The sequence below is a fragment of the Macrobrachium rosenbergii genome, chromosome 17 (genome assembly GCF_040412425.1).
Source record: "Macrobrachium rosenbergii isolate ZJJX-2024 chromosome 17, ASM4041242v1, whole genome shotgun sequence".
In the NCBI taxonomy this organism is placed as follows: domain Eukaryota; kingdom Metazoa; phylum Arthropoda; class Malacostraca; order Decapoda; family Palaemonidae; genus Macrobrachium; species Macrobrachium rosenbergii.
Window position 1 is genome coordinate 28,397,704 of NC_089757.1, and position 27,989 is coordinate 28,425,692.

The 27,989-nt window shown below is 36.0% G+C and overlaps 1 protein-coding gene across 6 annotated transcripts in view; it reads left to right on the forward strand.

Moving 5' to 3' along the window:
* Nucleotides 1-27,989, forward strand: part of LOC136847822 (enoyl-CoA delta isomerase 2-like) — a 33,807-nt gene that overhangs the window by 599 nt on the left and 5,219 nt on the right. For 2 of the 6 annotated variants that reach the window (XR_010855854.1, XM_067119757.1), the window contains exons 2-8: nt 6,789-6,832; nt 8,804-8,890; nt 11,181-11,311; nt 12,059-12,154; nt 15,505-15,622; nt 22,654-22,773; nt 26,503-26,670. Coding sequence is in view for 3 of the 6 variants with exons in the window: in XM_067119757.1 (XP_066975858.1) it covers nt 6,821-6,832; nt 8,804-8,890; nt 11,181-11,311; nt 12,059-12,154; nt 15,505-15,622; nt 22,654-22,773; nt 26,503-26,670 (732 nt within the window). In the remaining 3 variants the exon portion in view is untranslated. Of the gene's footprint in view, nt 1-124; nt 428-2,379; nt 2,646-6,788; nt 6,833-8,803; nt 8,891-11,180; nt 11,312-12,058; nt 12,155-15,504; nt 15,623-22,653; nt 22,774-26,502; nt 26,671-27,989 lie in introns of those variants that run through there. The other 4 variants (XR_010855853.1, XM_067119756.1, XM_067119754.1 and 1 more) reach the window with 4 other exon arrangements.

The following is a 27,989-nucleotide window of genomic DNA, read 5'->3' on the forward strand; positions in this document are numbered from 1 at the left end:
TGCTTTGGAAATGCCAACAGCACAAGAAGGCAGGGCTAAACTCGCACTGAAGAGGAAAAATCCAAATGAGAAACTTGACAGAATCAAATAATGTTTCCCCACGAAGAAGAAGTCACGGCCCTCTATTTCTGGTCATATTTGTAAGCATTAGTGCATCCTACCATCTATAATGAAACGGTTTAGCAGTCATCCGAATTAAAGGCTGGTGACTTCCTATTTTCGTAGTGCAGTATCTATTTGATCTGTGATTGGTTTTTAAGGTGATAAAAAGTAGCAAGTCACATTCTTTGATAAGTTGCTATCAGAATATTGAATCGTGGAGTGGTGGGCTACATGTCTTATCCTAAGCTAACTTTAAACTGTGATTAGTGCACTTCAGGAGTTCGGAAGAGGTCATTCATTTCTCCGTTTAATTTCAAGAAAGAATGTAAGTACTTACTATTACCATACCTGGGTATGATGTCACACTTACAGAAACCACATTTAGCACAACACCGGAGGGAAGTCCTCAAGTCAGACGACCAATACCACCTACCTATTAGTTATTGTGTGAACTATTAATCAAACTTTAGTCAGATGAGCAATTGTTCCGGAGAGAGAGAGAGAGTTTTTTTGCAGTCTCTCATTTAGTTTTTTAACAATTATTTTAAGGCTTGCCAGTGGAGGGTACGTTGATCCTTTAATGCTGAATGAAAGTTAACCCTCTTGCAGAAAACTTCCTTAGCAACACATGAGTCGTGTATTAAAGAGTACTTTTGTTGGTAACAAGACGAACCCGTACAGTCACTCCTCTTGGATTTTAAGACTTGCTTTTTTGACAGCATCTTGCCAGCAATTTCTTTTGTCCTCCTAGAACTTCCGAATTGTAGAACTGTTTGGGATCAGATGATACGGATGACAGTCGAAGGAGAGAGAAAAGGAATTGTTGAAATGATCTGGAAGTTTCGTAGAAACTATAAAGTGGTGTGTCAAAGAAAGCAACGTTTTGAGTTCTTAAATGATTTATTGAAGGGGCGTTATTAACGAAAGAGCTAAGGTAGTTCCTAGGAGTAAATTAGTAGGCCTATATGTGGAGTAGAAAAAGGTTAAAGAACGAAGGTAGCTTTGTTCATAAGAAAGACTTGGAGAGCAGAGAAGGCAAAATGGTTGCCTTTTCGGAAAAGTTAGGAAGTCACAAAAGTGCTGGAATTCCTAGTAATTTGAATGAACATTGAGACATTCTGTAGTGAATCAGAAATTACTTTGATTATTGTTATGAAAGTTATGACTACTTCTTGCTCTTGTAACTTTTCATGCTTAGAAGGATCAGCCCACTAACCGATATCACTACCACTTAAAAAATGAAACAAACTCCACTTTTGTTTATCAGGTGTGGCGTTTACTATTTTGGGATCCCTTGCCAACCATAGAATTATAAATAAACACTATTTCACAGCCTGAGGCTGTGGGGGCTGTGGGAGCTGTGGGGTCAGTGATACACTCTGTCAACGATGGTGAGGTCTGGACGCCAATGTCTGATGCTACGGCTAGGGTGACGGTTAAAGAAAGCTATCTAACAAAAGGAAAAAGTTTATTGTTTAAAGGAACAATGTGTAGGGTACGAAACTTAGAAGACGGAAAAAACTATATGAGAAAAATAAGTGTACCTTGCACATAAAAGTATACTCAGCTAAGGCCACGGGAGAGATCAAAGAAAGCAGTACCAAGCGCTTTCGTGTTATTTCAACACATTTTCGAGGTACAATTGGTGTTGAAATAACACGAAAGCGCTTGGTAAAGTATACACAACAAAAACCAAGTAAAGGATTTAGTAAACATGTGGGACAGGGATACTATTGAAAAGAAATGTTGGAAAACCTGTTTTTGTTTTGTGAAATACGAAGTGGCAACACGGAAAAGGCATAGCAACTTCAGAGAGAACCATGGCAACATACCGAAGTACGAAATTGATACGATAAGGTTTAAGGAAGAAAAAACGAAATGTTCTGAATTCACATTCTTCTTCGTCGTTCAGAAAAAGAGAGAAAAAAAATGACGGACATAAGGGAGAAGTAAGAGTAGAAATAAATCGTCAAAGATTAGCTATGTGCGAGAAAATGTTTAAATAAACCTAATTTACGCAATTCCATCAGTGAGCCGTTACGTCTTCATAGCTTCGATAATACTTCACGTAATACTACTAATACCTTTACACCTAAGTGTTCGAATGCTTGTATTCCCCACACCGAAATGACAATAAATTTCTTTCCATTGTTTTGGTATAAGTAAAATACTGTATGTATGGGAAAATTAAAATAAATTTTCTAAATAATAAAAAATATATCCTCAATCAATTTCCAAGTGAGTTCGGGAAGAACATTCGGATAAATGTATCCGAACATTCGGTTAAATGTATCTAAACAGCTGATTGTTGAACAACCTGCTTCGAGCACTACCAAGTACCGACAGTGACAACTATAGTACTGTAGTTCATGGACTTTAGAGTTTGGACAGCTGTCATATGAAGCGTAGTGAATTAAGTAACTGCGTTGCGTCTAAAAACAACGAAGAAAGTGAAGAAATCTTTAGATTGAGATTCACACAAAACCTAAAAAGAATCAACAAGAAGCAACGTATTTCAGTTGAAGCAGTAGGTCCTGTCCAAGGTAGGCTTTGTGGTGAAATTTCACTTAACGTAAAACCAGTGTTGTATTTTGGACTTGAAAAGGCAGTGTCATTTTCTTGCTTGAAAAGGCTGTATCATTTTCCTACCGCAAAATGCAGCAGCATTTTCCTACTTGAAAAGGCAGTATCAATTTCGTACTTGAAAAGGCAGTACCTGTATAATTTTCCTACCGTAAAATGCAGTAGCATTTTCTAACTTGAAAAGGCAGTATCAATTTCGTACTTGAAAACGCAGTATCATTTTCTTACCCTTAAAGGCAGTAGCATTTTCCTGCGTGAAAAGGCAGTATTAATTTCCTACTTGAAAACGCAGTATCATTTTCCTGCTCGAAAACGCAGTATCATTTTCCTGCTTGAAAAGGCAGTATCATTTTCCTACCCTACAAGGCAGTAGCATTGTCCTGCTTGGAGCATTGTCCTACTTGGAGAGGCAGTATCAATTTCGTACTTGGAAAGGCAGTAGCATTTGTGTACTTGAAGAAGCATTCTCATTTTCAGATGCTCGTGTCGTTAGTAAATGACCAATCCCAACCATACCTAACCTAATGTAGCTGAACCTAGGGTACCAGGCCATTACCCTAGTGCATGATATTAGACATGCGAGTTTGAAAACGTCGCGTTTTCCCCCACCCAAAAACTCCACTGTTCCAGTTTGTTACCCAGAATTGTAGGATATAGCCTAAAGGCCGCCACTAACGTTCAATTATGCCTGCACGTTAATGTGGAGAGGCAACTTTTTTGGCTCGGTTTGCTTTCTGCCCTTAGGCAGATGGCAGATAGCATGTACCAGTCAAGAACATAGAGTTGAATTTTATTAAATTTAAAAGTGTTTATACGTAAATTGATATTGTATATTGAATTTACTTTTTTAATAATTGATACGGATATCAGAAGAATATATATTTATAATTTTGCCATTTTTTCTCAGGAAAAGTAATTGTGTATAACGAAGGTTGAGAGTGGCAGCATCATTCCTGAATGTCTTGTATTTCATTGAAATCTGTATACTAAGTGAGACTTTGCTTGGGCAAGTAAAATCCAAAGGCTATCATAAGATATTAAGCCAGTGTATGTATATTCGTGGTTATAAACCATATATGCAAGTTCATTTTTAAATGAGACTATTCATTATGGCAAAATAGTATAAAACAAGAGTAGGCCTATAATGTGACTATTCATGATTATGCATCATATATGCCATTCATTTTTAAAATGAGAACAAAATAATATTCAACATTCTGATAAAAAACAAAATATTAGACTATGCATGTTTATTCTTTGCACTCATCCCATGTAAGCCAGATTTTGAAATGAGATTAGACTGATAAACACACAAGTAAAACCAAGGAACAGTAGTAAACTATGGATGTACACTTGTTGTAACACATCATAAGAAATTCATTCATAAAATGAAAGCAAATCAGTATTAAGCATTTTAATGAAACAGAGGAAAACAATATTAGGCCTATATATGTCAACTTTGAAATGAAAAACAATTGCTAACTTAAATAACACAATTATCTTGTCATGGAACTCTTCCTTCATTCATAAAATATCCAATAAACTTTATGAAAGTTCTTGGGGCCAGTTGTAAACATTAACAAATTCACATGGGAGTATTGAATTAGTTTTTTCAATCACTCTTTCACTAGACCTCTTACTTGACATTTATGAATTTTTTTATATCAGCAAGCCAATTACAGCCTGAGCATTGTGTGTTGAGGCCATGGCTGTTACTGAGGACTGTGGAAAAAGACTGTATTGTTAGTGTTTTAGATTTGCCTGCACAGGCTGACTATGCAGGCATAACTGCGCGGGTAAAACAACGTTAGTGGCGGCCTTAAGAGTGGGGGCCACAGTCTTTAAAAGTACTCATTTGCTAACTAAACGAATGTCAGAAATGTTGAAAGTACACATTAAAACATAGGAAAATGGGTGAAACTGCAGACTAATGTTGCACCCCTCCACTCTGGTAACTACCTCTTTATGTGCAAAATCGGCACTGTGTTTAGGATGAATTTAGAAACGTAAATAAAAGAGTTAAACATCATAAACATAAACTCACACAAAAATCAGTAAATATTCCGATTGGCTACTGGCAGAAATCAGGCCATGGTAGTTTGTAGTTTTACTGGAAAATTATATTTGCAAGTCCAAAATGCAGTAAAGGCTTAAAGTAAAATAATGCCAGGTATGTTACTTGAGTGTCTCTCTCTCCTTGGTCAAGTTGCTTGCTGCTCCATTGCATTAGTTAGATTAGGCAAAGATAGCCTATAGCCTATCCCCATAAATACTGTCAGAGTTTTATGTAAGGTTATGATTTACGTTTTGTGTTTGGTCAGTATGTGTATATACCCCTGCCTTATTCCCAGCTAGGCCTCGTAATATATGATTCTTAATTATGTCTCAATATTCTAAGACATTATTTTCCTATATGCAAATTGGAAGCCAATGCAAATGAGGTGGTCAGGCCTAGTCTATCCCTTAACTGTACAATAGTTAGTATTTCAGAGGGAATACGACTTAATCAGACCTACCTTTACCTAACCTAATTTCATCCATGGTGTCCCTAAGTGACTTGGGGGCTTCAGTCCCTGGACCCCCCAACCCCCCTCCCCAAGTAAGTCATGACCCATCCTTCTGCATACTACCCACAGATCATTTGGAGATACAGTATTAAGTTTTTCTTTAATATTTTCAAGTTCCTGGCCAGGTTGTTCTTTCTGGTGTCTCCCATTAGAAATGTGTTCACTGTACGTGCATGTACAGGTGACTTGTACTTAGCTTAACTGGCCAGTGACAGTAAATTAAGGCTGGAGTTAATCATGTGCTGTGGGCATGTATGAACGCCCCTGTGGTGGTCCATTCAGTTTGAATTTGAATTAAAGTACCTGCTTACCAGAATGGCTTTGTGACAGATAGTACACTTCCCATTGTTACCACTGTATTGTTCAGTTTATTTAGTTTACAGATCAATGTGGAGTTCCCAGGTGGAGTAATTACAGAAAATATAATTTACAGTGGTTTTCAAGGTCAAATTAATTTGAAACATCAAAAACCATGATTTTCACCTTCAAAATTCTAATCAGACATATCAACTAATGATGAATTCTTCTTTATTTTCTTTAGACTGTAATTGCATTCTGAAGTTTAAAATATGATTTTCTTAGCCTGTAACATGTGTTTTGAATGTTCCTGATAATTTTTTTTAGCAAATACTAAATAGTTTTAGAGATACTGAACACCTCTTATATATTCTATAATTATAGGAAATAACCAGTGGGATTTTTAGGTTGGGGGAAAACTAAATGAGTGAAAACTAGGCTGTGCTTAAATTACCTTAACCAAGGGTGCCAGGTCCCTACCTGGCCAAGGGCTTACTCCCCCTGAACCTCCCACCTAACCAAACTAAGGGCACTGTAGATTCAAGTAAAAAGGGTTTTGACCTAACCTAAAACCTGATCTAGGGTGCTGGCCATGTGGTCTTCACCTCCCTGGATATCTCCCCCCCCCACCACCTAACCTGTCTTTTTAAATTAAAATAAATAGCATTGTAACCAAAATCTATGAATATGACCTTCAAAACCATCATAAATTACTCATTTTCTTTGGTTCTCCCATCCAAGAACAGGTTCATTCTAGGCAATGGTTTGTTTTTCTAGGAACAAATGCCAGATTTTTAAAGTAATTTATATATTTCCGAAGTATACAACTAGAGCCTTTTATCATAATTGCATTTCAACTACCCAATGCATTATCGTAATCCCATCTCAACCTCCCCATGTACTCCAGATGCTGGAGGAACATGTGTTTGATTACAGCAGGTGAATAAAGGCTCCCCCTCCTTCACCTGCTTACCTCCAACTAACAACCTTGTTAACCATGTTTAAACAGCAATTTCCATCTCTTTCTACATAAAAGGTTTTGGATTGTATACATATGAAAATACAACTTACTTTCAAAATTTAGTACAGTATATTTTTTTGTTTAACCATACAGTACTGTGAAAATTAAAAGAATGGTATTTTGTTTTTTAAAAATTTTGATAATTTTGTATATTATTATTCAAATACTATTGGAAAAATAAAAATAATTTATATTTGTATACTGTACTTCCTTTTCAGTGCTTCTGCAAATTTGAAAGTTCATAACTGCAATGAGATCACAGGTATGTATCACCGTTGTTTTCAGTATTTACTGTATTAAGTTGGAATTCACATACTTTTTAATACATTAATAATGATCGAGTTCCCGAATTGGATGGAGAGATACTTTCCACATAAATTATTATAGAATTATACAGTATGTTGCTGTACCATACTGTACTGTGTTTTGTGTAGTTTGTATAGTAGAGTGCATGTGCAATAGTCACTTCTTGCAGTTTTGACGTAGGAAAAACTGGGTTCAGCTTCGCTGAAGATAAGGGAAAATGCCCTCTTATCTTTGAGTCAATTATACTCTATCACGTGTCATAGTGTTTTCATTACGACACAATACCCGGCTACAAGACCAGGCTAGAAAAATATTTCATTGATACTAGTCTAGTCACCATGGGAGCACTGGTACACCATGGAGGGTAACTCCTTTGAGGACGAGACAGCGACTACCAAAAATAGGTTTTTCCTACGTCAAAACCTGTTTTTTGATTTGCTAGTGAGAGATACATTCTGTATCATATTAGTACTGGGACAAATGTTGTGTGTCCAGATTGCCGTGTGAAATTTTCAAGCATTCTAGTTTAGGATATATTTTAGCTTGAATCTACATTTCTTGTCTGATGGTAAAAGGAAACTTTTTTTATTTTTTTTTTTTTATTTTTTTTTATTTTACAAAAGCTTTAACTACTGTCAGTGCTGGTGGCTGAAAAGTAAATTGTATATGGTGTCCAGATATTAATTTGTAACAGTGGAGTTTGACATTCACTGTGTTTGTAACAGTTGAGTTTGAAGCTGTGTCAGTTTGTGATATTGAAGGAGGCAATTATCCTATGTTCATGTGCACAAGGTTACCTCACCTAGAAAATTCATGTGACTTGCTGACAGCCAGTGTGCTTACAGGAAACTAAGTGCAGTAATTGTATTGCCCATTTAGACCTGACCAGTAACTTTAGAGGTAACCTTAACATTTCAGAATACGGGTTTTTATTGATTTTAGTGCTGCCTCAAACCTCATTAATAACCATAAGAATAGCCCCTTATACAGTAAATGCCCCCGTATTCACGGGGGATGTGTACCACACCCCCCCCACAAGTAACTAAATCTGCGAATACACTTAGAAACGCCTATTTTGATAGTTCAAACACAAAAAAAAAAACCCTCTAAAAATGCGTATACCTGAGTATTTTAATAGTTTTATCACAAAAAGTGCATTTAGCCATGAAAATTATAAGAAAATACAGTAATTAGTGAATATTTCCCAGTGAAAAATACCATGAATGGGTGAATTTCCTGCGAATGTGTATACATGTTCCATAGAGAAATCTGTGATTAGGTGAGTCCACAAATCGTGAGACCGCGAATACGGGGGGTTTACTGTACAGGATTTGGAGTGTATCAGAAAATGCATTCATTGGGTATGAACCTGAACTCCAGCACAAGCAGATCATTATCAATTAGCAGATATACCATGTTCCGACTCCATGATTTTTGTATTGATTCTTAATGATACTTGCTTTTATCTTTGACTCTAGTCCTTTTTTACTGCTGAAAATTGAAACGAAGTTTTTTGCTGAGTGTATATGTAGAGATGATATTAGTGCCTCAGACTAAGATCCTTTGTTCTCCATCGATAGGATAATATTATTATGGCTGGATAGAATGCAGCCTCCTGTGACATATGCAGTAGTCTAGACAGCATTGCTTGAAGTAGTGGTTTCCTTTTCTTTCAGTAGTGGTGGTCAGGATTTAGACCATTGTTTTAAGCTGTCCTGCTTTGCCATCATTCTTGAGCCTTTTGGAGTTTAGAAAATAATTTTCACATTTCATTGTGGACAAATTCCCTCATGAAGGTGCTTGTTGTGGGAAATAGCAAATCAGGAGCATTCCACTGCTGAATTTTAAGGCTTGTTTAATACCTATAAGAGAAATGTTAATCAATTTAAAAATCTGAAATTTTCTCATGTTTTACTTATCTTTTCAGGAACCTGTATTAATAAACACCATTGAAAATGGAGTGCGCATTCTCAGGTTTAATCGTCCAAAGAAATACAATGCTTTTAATGACGATGTAAGTACAGTACTTTTTACATAGTTATTGCTTATATGTATGATAATGCATGGGAAAAACTTGTTTGTTCCTATGAACAAACAAGCCTGGTGTGGAAGCTTTGTAACAAGGTGGTTAACTACCAGCAGATGCATGATGGGTAGGTGAACCCACTCAGTCACTCAAAAGCAGCATCACTTTTTCTCAAGGGGCTAGGTTGGGTTAGGTTAGGTTGGGTTGGGTACTTAACCCTATCAAGCCTAGCCTAAACTAAACCTAGTCTGACCTGACCTAATCTACACATCAGTAACCTGAATCTCTCCAAGCCTCAGGATCCAAGGATAGGCATTCCATAGTGTTGTTAAGGAACAGTACCACAGTAGTTCCGTAGTCAACAAGGGGGCGGGTTGCTAGTGTCCTATCATCTCAGTTGACAGTAAGGGTGAACGGGTCTCCCGTAGCACACTCAGCACAGTGGTCAACCAGACACATCCAGTTTGATGGATATATGACAGACAAGTTCGGTCACTAGGGTTGGTGTTAGTGACAGTTGGTCTTGACACCTGGATGTTTTGAAGAATTGTTCAATGTAGGAAGACAGTTGGGTTAGTCCTTCAATCTCGACACACCGAAGCTGTTACTGTTCGGCTCTGACTTTATGGACCATGGGCATTATAGCCATCGACCATTCCATTGAAAATATTACTTCTCTTCTGGTTAGCGAAGTTTAGTAACGGTTGGGTCTGGTCAGTACTTGGATAGATTACCTCCTGGGAACACTGGTTGCTGTTGACGTGTAGGAGTTGTATTTTGCATCCATGGCTAGAAATGTTTGGGCTAGTCAGTACAGTCATACCCCAGACTTATGCGAGGTTGGGTTCCAGAACCCCTTGCGCAAGGCGAATTTTCATGTAAGTTTGGCACTTTAAAAATGCTAATACTGTAAATGCTTATTTCTAAAGTTTAAATACTAAATATGACCCTAATCATGCTCTCAAATTATTAAGCTAACTTTTAAATGAAATTAAAGTTACTGTAATTTCATTTGAAAGTTAGCTTAATACATTACCCTTAAAAAAAGAAATAAATGGTTGATATAAAAATAGAGAGTTGGAAGAGAATTTCTGTCTCTCCCCTTCCAACCGATCTGTTTTTAGTCTTCTCAACCTCTTTTTAATATCGTCTTTATTCTACGTCTCTTTCTCCTTGTTCTAAGTTAAACGGCTGGCTCCAGCTTGCGCTGAAAGTCAATCCCCTTGTGTAAAGATTTCAGGTTTGTATGTTAGGAAAAATACAAATTACTTTAAAAATTTGTCGTTTTGTGCAGATTTATTAGAGTGCTTTCATCATGGCTGCTGTTTTTGAAGTTGTCTTGATTACTGTATATCCTTGTTTGAGTGTTGAACAGTTCTGAACTAGCCACATGAAGGCCAAGCCACCCCAACTCTGTGTGCCAGTCCCATGCCAAGATAAATAGGGATGGTTGGATGTTTTGAGCCATTTAAGGAGAAATAGCTGGAGGAGGCTCATTTAAAATAGTGATCACAACTAGGGATTAAGATAAGAAGAAGTGGTTAATGCATTAGGCTTGTTTGTTTTTATGCTTAATCTGACTGTGATTGAAATGAGGTTGCCTGAAAATTCTTGTTCTAGAGCGAATGAGTAACGAAGCTGCCACGTATGTGAACGAATGTGTGCAAAGTTCATGTTGCTCATGATGATTGATCCTCATTCTGTGTGTTCAGCTTGTAGAGGTCAGGGATGAGTGTATCTTTCAATGATATCAAGCGTGTGTCTTGGTGACCTTTCTGATAGGAGGAGGCAGGTGACTGCTGTGTACCTTTGGATCTAAGCTGTGCATGCATGGAGCTATTTCTGCTCTTCTGTCTGTGAGACAAAAAGACTGCAGAGTCTGGGAGACATTTGCAGGCTGTGAATGTGGAGTGTAAGAGAACATAGTGAGTTTACATGAAAAATCAATTTTGTTTTCTAAAAAATTTGGGTTTCTTTTATAGATACTTGGGGTACCCTCCTCTCATTCTTACTGATAGGCACACGTCTCTTAGCTGAAAATGGCATAATAAATGACTAGAGTACTAAGGTAATTAAAATGAGGGTTTTTATACCTTTGGTTTCTTATTCAACTTTAAACCACTGTTTTGCCCATACCTATGATTTTACATAAAGTCTAGGGCATTTCATGAAGCATAGTTGAGGTAATAAAACATATAGGAAAACCAACTTTGTATAAGTTGTACATACTGTTTAATTGGGCTGAATATATAATTAATTCAACTTTCCTTGGTTTCAGATGTACAACGGCTTCATGAAAGCATTGCTTGAGGCTGGAGCTGATCCACAAACAGTCATAACTGTTATAACTGGGACAGGGGAATACTTTTCCTCAGGCAATGACATTGGAAATTTTATGAAAGCTGAAGAGTAAGGATTTTAAGTATAAATTAAGTTAATACTATACAGTACTATAATTTGGAGTATCACATCACTGTAGCTGTGATCTTAAAAGGTAACAATGAAAGAGAGAGAGAGAGAGAGAGAGAGAGAGAGAGAGAGAGAGAGAGAGAGAGATTGCTATGTCAGATGTCTGTTTGTGTATCTTTACATCAAAACTGAAAAATGCATCAGGGTGGTACTTTAATTAACTCACATATTTTTCCTCTTTTATATATGGAGGCTATAAACCTGCTTGTGTTCTTTAAATCTGAAAGGGAAACAAAGTAAAACCTTTTGTAAGATTAAAATTATCATGCTCAAGACAGAAGGGAATGAAGGGAATTTTTTTCACATCTTATCCCTAAAAAGATTAAAATCTGAAGATAGATTGTATTAGAACTGATAAAGAGGGTTTCCAAAAAATCAGGAAGATAAAAAATAACAGAGGGAATATTTGTCCTTGTTTTAGTTTTCTTGTTTTTTTTTGAGACCTTTTTTTTTTCTAAAGTTTTGCTGTTAGAAGTTTTGAGGAATGTCTAGTCCTATCAGATATCCTCCTGTAAATGGGTATCAGATTCAGCTGGATGTCAAAGACATGGCAGAAATATGCTGGCCAGCCTGTTATACCGTCCTATAGTTATCCTAGGTTGCATTTCTAATGTCATTCAGTGGTATGCTTTGACCTTGACTTTTTCAGTATTGATCCTTTAAATCTAATCCTTTAAATCCTCTCAGGGAAGAATCATCGTCAGTGTCAGATGAAGCTGATCCAGATACAGAAGAAGGACAAATAGCTGTGGTACGCAAAAAAGGAGTCAACAGGTTTGAAAAGTATGTACAGGTATATAATTTATCTTCCCAGTACATAAGCATATAATTGTGTGAATTGGCTGTCCCACTATTTACTCTCCAGATGAGGTACGAGAAATTTTAGTCCAGGCTTCTGGTGTTGTAGATAACATTGGTTGACTATTTTACTATTGAAATCTATAGGATCATGCTTTGCTTCTTACAGCTATTTCAGGCTTAAAATATGCTCGCTAATTTATTTTTATAATGAAATTTTTGTTACCTCTAAGATTAATTTTTAAAATTTATTTGCAAAAATAGCAATGAACTGACTTCTGTTGAGCTAAAGTGACATTATCACATTACAGTACTGGAAAAGTTGTATCTGTTGTTTCTAAGCTGTTACAAAGCTTTTCTTGCATAGTTGACATGTTCATAGAAATTGCAAGCCTTTTACTTTTACTTATGTATGGTAGGATGGCAAAAGAATTCTGAAAAGTGGTTGGAAGAAGGCAGGTGTTACTGAGACACTAGGTGAGAGCTCCCTAGGTACTGGGGGTTCCCTGTCTCATCTTCCAAAAACTTGAGTTTTTTGAGTTTCATTTTTAGAGGTTTGTATCAGCTGGTCTTTACCAACCTTCATCATCTTTCATTCATTTAACCCTTAAACGCCTACTGGACGTATCATACGTCGACTAAAATTGTCTGTTGGGTGCCAAGTGGACGTACCGTACGTCGACTACAAAAAATTTCAACCTTCGGTCAATTTTGACTCGACCGAAATGGTCGAAAAATGCAATTGTAAGCTAAAACTCTTACATTCTAGTAATATTCAATCATGTACCTTCATTTTGCAACAAATTGGAAGTCTCTAGCACAATATTTCGATTTATGGTGAATTTTTGAAAAAAACTTTTTCCTTGCGCCCGCGCAGTAATTTGGCTGAAAATTTCAGAAATTCTTTCGTCATTTTATCGTAATTTTTGCACTGTTTTATATTAGCCGTTACATAAAGTTTTATATATGAAAATGTGCGCAATTTCATGTAAATTACAGCAAAATACAACCCATGGTTGTAGCTTTTATCAGTTTGGAAATATTTTCATATAAACCACGATAACTGCCAAAATTTCAACCTTCGGTCAACTTTGACTCGACCGAAATGGTCAAAAAACGCAATTGTAAGCTAAAACTCTTACATTCTAGTAATATTCAATCATTTACCTTCATTTTGCAACAAATTGGAAGTCTCTAGCACAATATTTCGATTTATGGTGAATTTTTTAAAAAACTTTTTCCTTACATCCGCGCCAGAAATTCTTTCGTCACGTTGTCGTAATGTTTGCACCATTTTATATTAGTTGTTACATAAAGTTTTATATATGGAAATGTGCGCAATTTCATGTAGAATACAACAGAAAATAACTCATGGTTGTAGCTTTTATCAGTTTTGAAATATTTTCATATAAATCACGATAACTACCAAAATTTCAAGCTTCGGTCAACTTTAACTCAACCAAAATGGTCAAAAAACGCAATTATAAGCTAAAACTCTTACATTCTAGTAATATTCAATCATGTACCTTCATTTTGCAACAAACTGGAAGTCTCTAGCACAATATTTCGATTTATGGTGAATTTCTGAAAAAAAAACTTTTTCCTTACGTCTGCGTGTGATAACTTTCGCCCAAACATCTCAGAAATTCTTTTTCACGTTGTCGTAATGTTTGCATCGTTTTACATTAGTCGTTACATAAAGTTTTTATATGAAAATGTGCGCAATTTCATGTAGAATACAACAGAAAAATATAGCTCATGGTTGTAGCTTTTTATCAGTTTTGAAATATTTTTTTAAAATCACGATAAATAGAAAAATTCGACTTTCGGTCAACTTTAACTCGACCGAAATGGTAAAAAACTGTAATTGTAAGGTAAAAAACTTACAGTCTAGTAATATTCAATCAATTAGCTTCATTTTTCAACAAACGGGAAGTCTCTAGTACAATATTTCGATTTATGGTGAATTTTGAAAAAACATTTTTACGTCCCAGCGTTACGAATTCATGCACCATTTTGTGATAATATTTTCTCTGTGTTGCTTTGATCGTTTTACAATCTGTTATATACCAAAATCATCGAAATTTAGTGTACAATACAACTAAAAAAAAAGTAACTCATTAGCTTTAACCGTTTTGCTTACAGCGCGATTTGTATACAATTATATATGAGTTTTTTTTTTCACTGTCATATATTCCAGTATTTATATATGATAATGATATTTTTTTTCATTTCTGATGGTTGCATACTAAACTTCAGGCAATGAGAAAAGAAGGAGCCAAAAATGAACTCTTAATCTTAAAAACTAAGCGTGCTGTGATTTTTTGAAAAAAACTTTTTTTCCACTTCGGCACTAGCTCCCGAACGCCGCTGGCATACGGGAGACGTTTTTGTAAATAGAGGCTCGGCATTTAAGGGTTAATTAACATTTTCATTATTTTCAGGTTGTGTGTAAATTGAGAACAAAGACATTGGGGGAACAATAGGGTATTTTAGGTCTCATCTACTGAAGATATAACTGGATAGTAGGGAAACTGAAGATTCCTTGCTAGATTTCAGATTTATCCTTATCCTTATAAATTAGTTCAGTGAAGTTGTCAGGTCACATTTGTGAAAACACATTGAGCTTGCCCAAGAAATTTGTTCCAAAATTAGCAGTGAAAATTGAAGCACAGTAAAGTTGAAGAAATTTGGATAGCTCAGTAAGACCAAAGGAACTACATGAAAAGTAAAGGCAGAACTGTCAGAACTCAAAATAAGGGATTTGGGAGGGCCTGATTTACAATCCAGATAGGGCATGAGATGTCTCAATCATGATTCAGAGGAACCTGGAAGCAGCCACCAGAAACCAGCTATGGGAACTAACATAGTAAGAATGTCAGAGTGCCTCCCCTTTCCAGATGCATCAGATTTTTAAAGAACCTAATATTTCCTTTATCATCGGGCTTAGTTGGAGAGGTTCAGTAGGGATACCGAGGTATTATGGTTTTTGGGGTGATAGGAATATGAATGTTTCTGGTATTTATCAAGATTTTTTTTAGAGTATAGGCATGAAGGGAATTTTTTTTTTTAGTTATTACCGTGGGCTTATGTTAGTTGCATTGTATAAGATGCCATTTTCTTGTATGAAATAATTGGTTTAAAGAATAAGAAAAGGCTCGTGTGGTGTTAGTTCTTACCTTCCAACTTTTAACTACTTTGCTGTGGCATATGATTCTGTGTGTAATGATTTTGTGTCTGTGGATCAGTTTATGATTTTGGAAGAATACATATTATTTGTGTACAGTATATACTGTACCAGTGATGTGAGTATTCTAGAGTTATTAATTTTTCAGGTTGATTAATATTCTAATTGAATTTCCCAAGCCACTGATTGCTGTAGTTAATGGACCAGCAGTAGGAGTTGGTGTGACAATGCTGCCATTGGTAGATGTTGTCTATGCATCTGATAAAGTAAGTAATCTTTAATAATGGCTCACTTGTAAATTGGTGGCATAACAAATTTTTAGCTTGTGGTTTAGATAAAGGCTTCAGAGGGAAAACTGAGAATTAAGGTTGGATTAAACAGTAGATGTTGTCTAGTTTCAATGCCATATGAAGCTTTTAACAAGGAGGATGAGAAAGCTGTTGCAAACTTTCAGCTTTTTGCACTATCATTTTGTTGGTCTTCTGAAGGGCTCTTGGCCTGTATTAGAATTACCGGTAACCATTACAGTATATGTTAGTTTAACCTTTAATTCCAAGATGGTTGTCACTGACACCAACTGACTGACTTTTTATTATTGTTATACATTAGTTAAAAAAAACTACTAAGGAAAACTGGCTTCATAATTACACTGGGATGTTCCAGGTTCTGTAACCCTACAAATATTTATATCTCACAAAGAGCTGTATTCTTTTTTACATACAGGTCAACCCCATTGGAGTCCACTAGTAACCCCTCTATAAATATCCATAAAATTCTTAAATATTCTGTAAGATCATTAAATTGCAAGTTAATGGATTTGAGAGTGATATTTAAGTCGCTCAATGCCATAACAAATCAATTATATTCACATGACTTATATAGTAGCAATATAAAACCATATAAATTGGCATTACCAAGCTATCATGGCACAGTCATGTGCTCTTTTATCATTTCCAAAATGAATAGATTACTGTGGATTTTACCAAAGTTTATTTTGAGTTTGTATGGCTTACTTAGACGTATGTAGATGGAAGAAAGTCAAATAATTAATGAATATTCCTTATACTGTAGACTGGCATGAATGCTGTTTAGAATTTTGATAGGTATGAGAACATTTCACTAAACCTAGATTTGAGGTGAAGAATTGTAATTGTGTGCCTGCCTAGCCATATTCTGATCTGTCTTTGTATTGCAGTGAACATCTTGCTAGCCACTTTTGGATGGGTGAGATTTTTACTAATCTTCAGGTTGTCAGATAATTTAGTTGAAGTAAATGAATATACTATGTGATTGCATTGAATTGTTGTGAATGTCTGGAGCAAGTTGCAAAAATATTGAATTTTTTTAAAAAAAGTTTATCAGCTTTCTTTTGGAGATCTATATGTTTGACATTCATCTCGCGTTACAATTCTTGACATATTCTCCCTTTCTGATCGTTTGATGGTGATAGTTACCTGTAATTCATTTAATTTTGCCTTATGCAGTATTTCATGTTCACTTATCAGCCAGAACACTTGTGAGTGTCTGTACATGTCTGTAAACCTGTTAATTGAACAGATTACTCCTTAGATGTTTTAACAGTTAGGAAGTACCATAGCCATCTTTTTGGCAATTTGAATAAAACAGCATTTTTCTCCTTTATTAATTTTACTTTTTCAGTGATTGTGTTTACATAGGGTTTGTCACCACTTATGAATGCCTTTCAAGTTCAGTTATTCTCTCTTGCTTGCCCTAATCTTGTGATTTTTTGTTCTTTTTTAGTGTAGTTCCTCATCAGGTTGCTGAGGTAGTTGGACAGTTAGATGGTAATGGCCTTGGTAGCATTGCAAAGTTAAAAAGTATACCTTAGTTTTACCAGACCACTGAGCTGATTAACAGCTCTCCTAGGGCTGGCCCGAAGGATTAGACTTATTTTACGTGGCTAAGAACCAATTGGTTACTTAGCAATGGGACCTACAGCTTGTTGTGGAATCCGAACCACATTATAGCGAGAAATGAATTTCTATCACCAGAAATAAATTCCTCTAACTCTTCATCAGCCGGGCGGGGGAATTGAACTCCGGCCCATCGAGTGACAGTCTGAAGCTCAACCGACTCAGCCAACGAAGGGCTTAAAAGCTTTAGAACAATCTTCATTTCATAAAAGTAACTTACCAAGCAATTATATAGCTATACTTTCCACTTGTGCGGCAGCTTAAATTTTGAAATCCGTGGTAGCACTCCGATTGTTTAGTGTAGGTGACCAATCCTGCCCACTAACAGGAATACTAGGAACGACTTAGCAGACAACCTCGTTCTCTTTGTACTGCGCTCAGTGTAAACATCAGGTGTTTGCAGCAGCAGCGTTTATTATCTGCTGGTTAGATAACCGGATTTTGTTGAAATATCGCTGATTTTGAGTAGCCTTCAAGCCTACAGCTTTCAGGATCAGTATTTTATTGTTTTGTTAAGATCGGATTCAAGTTTATCATATTTTGCTACAGCAATTTTGCAATCTGTTGATTAACTTTCTTGTACCGAGTAGCGTATTATAACGAAAATTTTTTGTTTGCTACCGAACTGATGTTTTCGATGGCGAACACTTATCGGCAAGTCTGAAATGATGTTTGATAAGGAATTGAGATATGTTTTGTGTGATGGTAATTTGTGTACTTCAAAACAACTGTCGGTAAAGAATTGATTTAGAACATTTTCTTATTACACTTTCCTTTGCAGAGAACTGAAAAAGTGTAAGGGCAAAACATAGTAAGGAGAGAAATTACTTATTTTGGCGGTGATGGGCTTTTGGATGAATAGACCTTCTTGACAGCCGAGAACTGGTGCCGAGCACCCAGGAGTGCCCGCTAACTTCGGCGCCAAGTGCCCAGGAGTGCTCACTAGCTTATGGAGCTACTAGCTCACCTGGCTCCCAGCTACACCTGGTGCCATTCTCATCCTGGGAGCACCCAGCACCCGGCACCAGCTCCCGATTGTCTGTTGCCAAGTCTTCCCAAATTAATTTTGTCCCTCCTGCTACTAGCCCTCTTATCTTTTCCCATACCGGGCTCCCTTACTTCCTTCCCGTGCCTTTGCCAGCCTTGTGTATGGTTTAACAGAAGTTAACCTTGTATTAGCACAGTGTTGTGCAGTGGAGGTGATTATCGGGTCCGTCCGTTCTCCTAGACTTAAGTCACTGTCACACTCCCTGAACTTGGGAGAAGTCATACTGAAAGTCCAATGGAGGCTGAAGGGAAGTTCCCCGGGTAATTGCTCCCTCAGTTGAACCTGCTGTGCGGTCCCAGGTTGCGACAGACAACCACTGAAAAGGTGTCTTCCGCGGAGTGTAGGGGACGAGGTGACTATCCGGTCGGTCGGATCTCCTAGCCCAAAGGTCACTGTCCTGCTCCCCTAAACCTGGGAGAAGATATACTTGCAATCCAAGGGAGTCTGAGGGGGTTTGCCCCCAGGTAATTGCCCCCCCTCAGCCGAGCTTGTTGTCTGGTCTCAGGCATCAGCGGACAACCATTGAAAAGGCGTCCAAAATTATGTGCTTTAGTGATATAGATTCTGGTTTGGAAGTCCATGGCGCTTGTCTCCTGAACTTCCACAATCCATATCTACTCAGACAACCTCACTTCAAAAGATACCACTAAAGGGTGGACGACTCTCTTCTCAGACAGATTTACAAACTGTCTAGGAGCTTGTCTGGAAGAAGTGAACTTTTCAAGACCAACTGTGGAGACTGTTGCAAGATGCAGACAGCAGTCTTCTTACCAAGTACTCCAGTCTAAGTAGGCAGTCTTCTGTCGATGGTGTAATGGCTGTAACATCTTGTCTGCGAATTCCTCTATAGCTCAGATAGCGGAACTCCTCCTATACCTGAAGACTGCCAAGGGGGCTCTCTTCTTCCACCTTCAAGAGGACAGACCAATGCTAGGCTTAGTATGTAAACACACAGGTCTAGTTTTATCTTCTAACCAAGATCTTAGCGACCCGTGAAGTCTGTCGAGACGTCCAAAGCAGAGAGGAGTCTACTCTCTATATTGGAATTTGGATGTAGCTCTCGAGTGGTTAACGGGCCCCTCTATTGACCCTTTCCGTTCCATGACTCTTAACTAGAAAACTCTGTTCCTTGTAGCACTAGCAAATGCCAAAGGAGTTAGTGAGCTTCAGACTATAGACAAGCAAGCAGATTCTGTTCAGGGAGACGAAGTCTGTGAACAGGATCCTTGCTTCCTCCCTTAAGTGATTGTTGGACATCCCTGGCTCTGGGAGAGTGAGTGAAATGTCTAGTTTGAGCTTTTTAATCAGAGGGCCATCCATACCTAGAGTGTCCGGACAAGAGCCTGTCTCGCCCTCGGTCTATGAATGCATTGTCCTTCATCTCCAATGAACTGTTTTTGAGACACACACTCAGGTTCAGGAGAATGATTTGCTTACCTGTTAAAGAAAAGCTAAGATACCAGAATTGCCTCCACCTCATTAGCTTTCAGGCTCAGTATGTCACTCACTGCCATGTTGCAATCGGCCCACTGGAAGTGTAATAGTTCTTCACTACTAAATTTTCCTTGAAGTCAAAACAATGTTTGAAAATTTTGCGGTACCTTGGAACTGTTGTTAGTAATTGGCATGGCACTGAGGAAGGAAGCAGAGGATTTTCTCCTCCTATCTCTTCACCTTGTAATAAGGTGCAGAATTTTTGGGGGAACCAGGGGGTACAATGTACCTGGAGCTCCCACCACTCTCAGTGGATGGGTAGTTGTTTTATTTCAGTGTAGGTGACACAGTTACCTGGTTGTTTTTATTTTTTGGTACTGCACCCGAGGCAAGGGCACCTAATGATGCTTTGCCAGCCAACGGGATACTCCTTGGCTGCAAAGCTCCCACTTAAATAGAGGCAATCCTTGGCTATATTGCCACGCCACTACAAGTTAAGATGGGCACGAACCAGAGGCAGTATTCTCCTGCAATGGCTCTCTTAACTGATAAGGAAATGACAAGCATTGTTTTCCAATGCTAGCAGCTATTTTCTGTTTCAAATTCATTACTTATCTTAATGTTTTGGAATGGAATATGTCCATGTATCCCACCTCCTGTCAGTGTGGGAATCAGCTATGTAATTTGGTAAGTTACTTATATGAAAATGTTATTTCATAATAAAGTTAAATTTCACATATACTTACCAAGAAATTACAGAGTTGGAGCCCACCCTCCTCCCCTCCGATAGACATAAGGGCAGAAACAGAATGAGGTTGTCTTCTAAGTTGTTCCTAGTATTCCCGTTAGTGGGTGGGACTGGTCACCTACGCTATACAATTGTAGCTCTACCATGGATTTTAAAATTTAAGCTGCTGCACGAGTGGAAAGTATAGCTATGTAATTACTTGGTAAGTATATATGAAACTTAATTTTGTTATGAAAATAAAATTTTTCCTGCTAACTTATGTCTTAAATTGGTCCTTGTTATCACTAAGATGGCTGTTTACTCGGGCATGGAAGTAAATGCCTTTGACTATAGTACAACCCACTCTGTACAGGAGCCACAGGAGCCAGAGGTTCAGTTATATCCTACATCAGTTTCTCAGTCTTCCAGGTACTCGAGCGTTATGGTGTTTGAGTCATTGGATGCCTGTCATTCTTAGAGAAATTATTGCTACATGGTTCCTTGTGTCTGAACTTGGTTGAGCTCCATTAAATGCCCATTGGTCATCATCCAGGTATTTAAAGGACCATCCAGTCAAGACTCAGGAAGTTTTATCAGACCTCAAGTGCTGGCAAGGTGTAGCAAACCTTCAAGTTAAGATTCCATCTAGTCCTGCTTGCTTCTTTGCTAATGCTGTTTTTAAATGCCTCAGAAGAGGACTGGGGCACCCATTTATCTACAGAGGTAACGACATTAGCCTGTTAGAATTAAAGGCACCTACAAGCTTGTGCCCAGCAGTTGGCAGGCAAGATTGCTGGCATGATGTTAGACGGTATGAGCATCTTCGTAACATGGAAGGCATGAGGTCACACACTATTTGTCAACGGGCAAAAATGGACCTTTCTTTGGGCAGAAGAGCAATGTGTTATGTTGGTTCTGAGGCTTATCTTGAGAAAATACAATTTATTAATAGACTCCTTTAGTTTAAGGAGTAAAGTTTTAATGTCATGTATATGAAAAAATTAATTCTGTTTTTGAAAATCTACATATTTATAGAATAATTTTGTCCATTATCATCATTGCTTTTGTAGTAGCCTTGTCTAACTACTCTCCTTTCTCTTTTATTCCTGTAATTTGACCTTAATTTTTTTTTAAACTTAGCTGTTGCCTTAGTCATTACATTACTTAAATATCTATAGTTTCAAATTTCAGTCAACAGGAAATGACAAATCCCTTATTGAAGTTTACTTGGAAGCAACATTTTCATTTTAATTACACGGAGTGCAATAAGTTTTTAAAAATTTAATTTATTAGTTTAGACAGTTTTATATTTTATAAGAACAAACTCTTGGAGTTGTTGTGCACGATAAATTTAAACTCATTGGTCTAGTTAAATAATAATAATAATAATAATAATAATAATAATAATAATTATTTTCATATAATCTTAGTCTTCCATCATTCATTCATACTGATTCTTTATCCTAAACTTGTTCATATCAGTATTCTCTGTCCATCTGCTACTAATGTTCAAAGGGTTTGTGTACATCATTTTTTATTTTTATTGCCCTTCTTTCTTTTTTTAACCTTCCAATGCTGGTTGCAGTGTGTTGTGTCAATGGTCTCATATGGTTCACAATTACAGTAGCAATATGTTGTCTTGTACGTATAAAGAGAGTCAAGTGATTTGTCATCTTATGGCAGTCTTCATTCATCTGTTATATAATTCTGTTTCCAGAACTTGTGTTCATAAGTTTTACATGGAATTTCTAAGGTAATGAGGTAAATCTATCTTGGACCAAAGTTAAGAGAATTGAGGGATGCAGAACACATGTATAATACATTAGTGTGTTTTTAAGAGGGCTTATTTGTCTGAAAAACCTGTAATATTTAAACCATTTTATTTATCAATGTTGAAACTGAAAGATGTGTTGGAAAATAGGTGAGAGCTAATCATGTATATGAAGTCCTTAGATATTACTTGTCTTGATTATTTTTGGTATGTCAGTTTTTTATTGTATGAATAGTCATGATATAAATTAGTAAAAGTCAATGAAAATGCTGTTAAGGAGTCTAAAAAACATCTGATTTATAGTTATGGCTGTCCTCTAATGTGCAGGGCAGGGGAGGGTAGAGATGATTTCGTTTAATGATATTTTTTTCTTTCTTTTTCAGGCTACATTTCTTACACCTTTTGTAAAAAGTGCTTTGTCACCAGAAGGATGTTCAAGTTACCTTTTTCCTCGTATAATGGGTCCTGGAAAAGCTGCAGAAATGCTTCTCTTCAATAAAAAGGTTAATGTTTTACTGTTATTTTGTACTGTAATTATTGTTTAATGTAAATGCTAGCATAATTTTGGCCATACATAATAAGTCCAACCACATTACTGTACTTGACAAATACCTATTGGAATATGGTGTTAGAAGGAAATAGTTACAAATCAGCAGTATACTGTAATTTGGTTGATGTGTGTGGAACATTATTCACTCCCACCTACCTGTTAAAGACATCACTTTTTAGAATTTTTTAATGCATGTCATAACTGTATGTGCTGTGCTCTATCCAGTAGCAGCCTGTTTTTACTTGTTTATTATTTTTTTTTATCTCATTCATCCTTACCACAATTAAGAGAGGCTAGCAGTAGTTCCAAAACCACATAGAATTTTTCCAACAAGACCTCTACAGTAGGAATTAGAAATAAAATATTGGAGAAGGGACTGTAGTTATGTACAAACTTGTTTAATTTAGAAATAGTAAAATTTATCCTGGGGAAGAAGAGTTTGTTGTGAGTTTTAAGAGGAATTTGAAATTCAGAAAGGGTTTATCCTGAGGAAGGAGAGAGTGTTGTGAGTTTTAAGAGGAATTTGAAACTCAGAATGGGTTAACATAGTTTTATTGACACCTTATGTTGTTGTTGCAGGAGGTACGAGCATGTGCCTGATGCCATGTGTGGTTGGAATACAGTCCATACTTGATGGTTTTGTGTAATTGGAAATTTTAGTAATTTCAAGTGAAGTTCCTATTGAATTAAATGCCCAAGTAATTATTTGTGAAAGACTGTTGTCAGTATACTGTACCTGCTAATCAAATTTGCCGTTGTCTAACGTAAACCTATTAAACAAGAAAGCTGTTTGCCTTGTTATATAAGTGTAAATGAAAGTTTGCTTGCTACACCTTGAATCAAGATTATTCTTGTTAATACATTTTAAAAATTTTTTGGGAAAGGATGGTAATGCAGTTGACCAGTGATACCTATTCTTTAGTACCTATTTGAAATCAAATTTTTTTTATTCTAGGAAGATCAAATGCTTTTATTCTAGTAAGATATAGACATTTGATAATGCTTTTCATGTTTCTGTACTTGGACTTTTTTATGCTGAAGTATGGCACTAAATATTGTTTCTAAATTTGGTTGCTTTTTATTAATTGACAAGTTTTTTTTTACTTCTTGATATTACTTAATACTTAATAAATTCCACTTTAGTTTTCTTCCAGTCACTTTGGTCTCTTCTGAAATAGGTTGTGAACGCAGTGTGGTTAAACTACTGCATAATAGTAATAGTGAACTTTACTTTCCTCCAATCCTCAGGATTTGTTCTTGCAAGAACAAATCCTCCAAGCCTAAGTGTGACTTGGTGGTCATGTTAACCCTTAAACGCCGAACCTCTATTTACAAAAGTGTCTGCCATATGCCGGCGGCGTTCGGGAGTTAGCGCCGAAGTGGAAAAAAAGTTTTTTTCAAAAAATCACAGCACGCTTAGTTTTTAAGATTAAGAGTTCATTTTTGGCTCCTGTTTTGTCATTGCCTGAAGTTTAGTATGCAACCATCAGAAATTAAAAAAAAATATCATCATATATAAATATTGAAATACATGACAGCGCAAAAAAAAAATTTCATATATAATTGTATACAAATCGCGCTGAGAGCAAAACGTTTAAAGCTAATGAGTTATTTTTTTTCTTTGTATTGTACACTAAATTGCAATAATTTTGGTATATAACAAATTGTAAAACAATCAAAGCAACACAGAGAAAATATTATCACAAAATGATGCATGAATTCGTAACGCACGGACGAAAAAATTTTTTTTTTCAAGAATTCACCATAAATGGAAATATTGTGCTAGAAACTTCCCGTTTGTTGCAAAATGAAGGTAATTGATTGAATATTACTAGAATTTAAGTGTTTTAGCTTAAAATTGGAGTTTTCGACCATTTTGGTCGAGTTAAAGTTGATCGAAGGTTGAATTTTTTCTATTTATCGTGATTTATATGAAAATATTTCAAAACTGATAAAAGCTACAACCATGAGTTATTTTTTGTTGTATTCTACATGAAATTGCTCACATTTTCATATATAAAACATTATGTAACGACTAATATAAAACAGTGCAAACATTACGACAAAGTGACAAAAGAATTTCTGAGATTTTTCGGCTGAGTTACTTGTATGGACAAGAGAAAAGTTTTTTCAAAAAATTCACCATAAATCGAAATATCGTACTAGAGACTTCCAAGTTGTTGCAAAATGAAGGTAAATGATTGAATATTACTAGAATGTAAGAGTTTTAGCTTACAATTGCGTTTTTCTACCATTTCGGTCGGGTCAAAGTTGACCAAAGGTTGAAATTTTGGCACTTATCGTGATTTATATGAAAATATTTCAAAACTGGTAAAAGCTACAACCATTGGTTATTTTTTGTTGTATTCTACATGAAATTGTGCACATTTTCATATATAAAACTTTATGTAACGACTAATATAAAACGGTGCAAACATTACGACAAAGTGACAAAAGAATTTCTGAGATTTTCGGCCGAGTTACCGCCCACAGACGTAAGGAAAAAGTTTTTTTCAAAAATTCACCATAAATCGAAATATTGTGCTAGAGACTTCCAATTTGTTGCAAAATGAAGGTAAATGATTGAATATTACTAGAATGTAAGAGTTTTAGCTTAAAATTGCACTTTTCGACCATTTCGGTTGAGTCAAAATTGATCGAAGGTTGAAATTTTGGCACTTATCGTGATTTATATGAAAATATTTCAAAACTGATAAAAGTTACAACCATGAGTTATTTTTTGTTGTATTTTACATGAAATTGCGCACATTTTCATATATAAAAATTTATGTAACGACTAATATAAAATGGTGCAAACATTACGACAAAGTGACAAAATAGTTTCTGAGATGTTCGGCCGAGTTACCACGTGCGGACGTAAGGAAAAAGTTTTTTTAAAAAATTCACCATAAATCGAAATATCGTGCTAGAGACTTCCAATTTGTTGCAAAATGAAGGCAAATGATTGAATATTATTAGAATGTAAGAGTTTTAGCTTACGATTGCGTTTTTTTACTATTTCGGTCGAGTCAAAGTTGACCGAAGGTTGAAATTTTGGCACTTATCGTGATTTATATGAAAATATTTCAAAACTGATAAAAGCTACAACCGTGAGTTATTTTTTGTTGTATTTTACATGAAATTGCGTACATTTTCATATATAAAACTTTATGTAACGACTAATATAAAATGGTGCAAACATTACAACAAGTGACGAAAGAATTTCTGAAATTTTTGGCCAAGTTACCGCACAGACGCAAGGAAAAAGTTTTTTCAAAAATTCACCATAAATCGAAATATTGTGCTAGAGACTTCCAATTTGTTGCAAAATGAAGGTTAATGATTGAATATTACGAGAATGTAAGAGTTTTAGCTTACAATTGTGTTTTTCTACCATTTCAGTCGAGTCAAAGTTGACCGAAGGTTGAAATTTTTTGTAGTCGACGTACGGTACGTCCACTCGTCACCCGACAGACAATTTTAGTCGACTTACGATACGTCCAGTCGGCGTTTAAGGGTTAACCTAATTTATAATTATAATGACTGTTATAGTGCATAATTTCATAATATTGTGGAAAGTCTATACAGCAGTCTTAATATCGGTGAATATCAAAATATGAATATTTCCTTAGGTTTTATTTTGTAGTATGGTTCAGAATCACATGTATGTTGTTTTTTCCAGATTACTGCTGCAGATGCATATGAGTGTGGTTTTGTAACGGAAGTTTATCCCCACAAAAGTCTTCATAAGGTTTGGCCAAAGATACATGAGTGGGCAAAACTTCCACCTAATAGCTTACATAGTGCTAAGGCACTTATAAGTAGCCACAAAAAGGAGTATCTGAAACAGGTAAGTTTATTCCTTCAATAATGTGCAGAACTTTATTCCAAAATGTAACTCAAATATACAAGCTTTGAGCTGGAGATAATATTTCTCTCCAACTTGGCTTCCTAGTCTGATATTTGTATGGTTTATCGTTTCAAAAGATAACTTATCAAAGACAGTTCTTTGAACCTCCTGATCTCATATGGATTATGATGCTTGCATTGCCTTAGAGTAATTTTTTTTATCAGTTGATGAAAATCAGTACCTTACTGTTGTCACTCCTAAAAATGTTCTGAGTGGTAAAAAATCTTATTGTTTAAATTAAGTATTATCAACTTGTGCTTTATATTTTGATTTTTATGGTATATATGTAGGCTCAGCCTTTAGTGTAGCTTATTGGGAAAATTGAATATATAGCTTTGATAGACATCTAGATTGTACATTTAAAAGGAAATTAAAGAAAAAATTTACTAGAATTTTAAGTCAGATTTTTGCAGGTTTGTGTATAGAGAAAGTCAAATGTTTCAGCATTGCTACTTTATTTCTCTGTGACCTAAAAGTAAAGATTAATAAGTAATGCTCCAATCATCCAGATTAATAAGAGCCAAGACCGTGTTGGACAATGACGAAATCTGGATATTGGCTAGTAAAAAAATCTATGGGTGTGCAAGGGTAACTCTGTACCCTTCCTCACCTTGCCTTGTAATACCGCATAACCATAAACAGTACATATATTCTTACAAACAAGAACCATCACACTTTAACACTTTAAACTGAAAACTTTATGCAAAAGCAATTATCTGCTTTATTTTCCCATATTTGTAACAAAATAAGCCCTATAAATATAATTACTGTACAGGTGTTCAAGGGCAACTGTATACCCTTCCTCACCTTACCTTGTCAATACCGTGTACTAGTCTTAAACAGTAAGTGGGCTTATAAACAAGAACCATCACACTTTAAACTAAAAACTTTATTCAAAAAGCAATTATCTACCTTAATTTCCATTATTTGTAACAAAATTAACTCCATAAATACAATTAAAAACAAAAAAGCAGCCCCCTTCTTTTTCTCTTGTTCATGACATGTAGTTTGCGCATCTAGTACTGTGAAAAATACTATTATAATATTCACAAAAAGTAAACCCCTTTTTTCTCTCATATGCAACACAATATGATAGTTTACACAAACAGTTTTATCAAATAACAGTTCTAATAACTGTATAAAAATACTTTTTACTCTTTCACTTACCTGTGCGCGCTGCTCTTCGTGCTTACGATGGCCAGATGTTTTTAAAACTTTTTTGATGTATACATATCTCAGTTATTGTTCTCTCTCTCTCT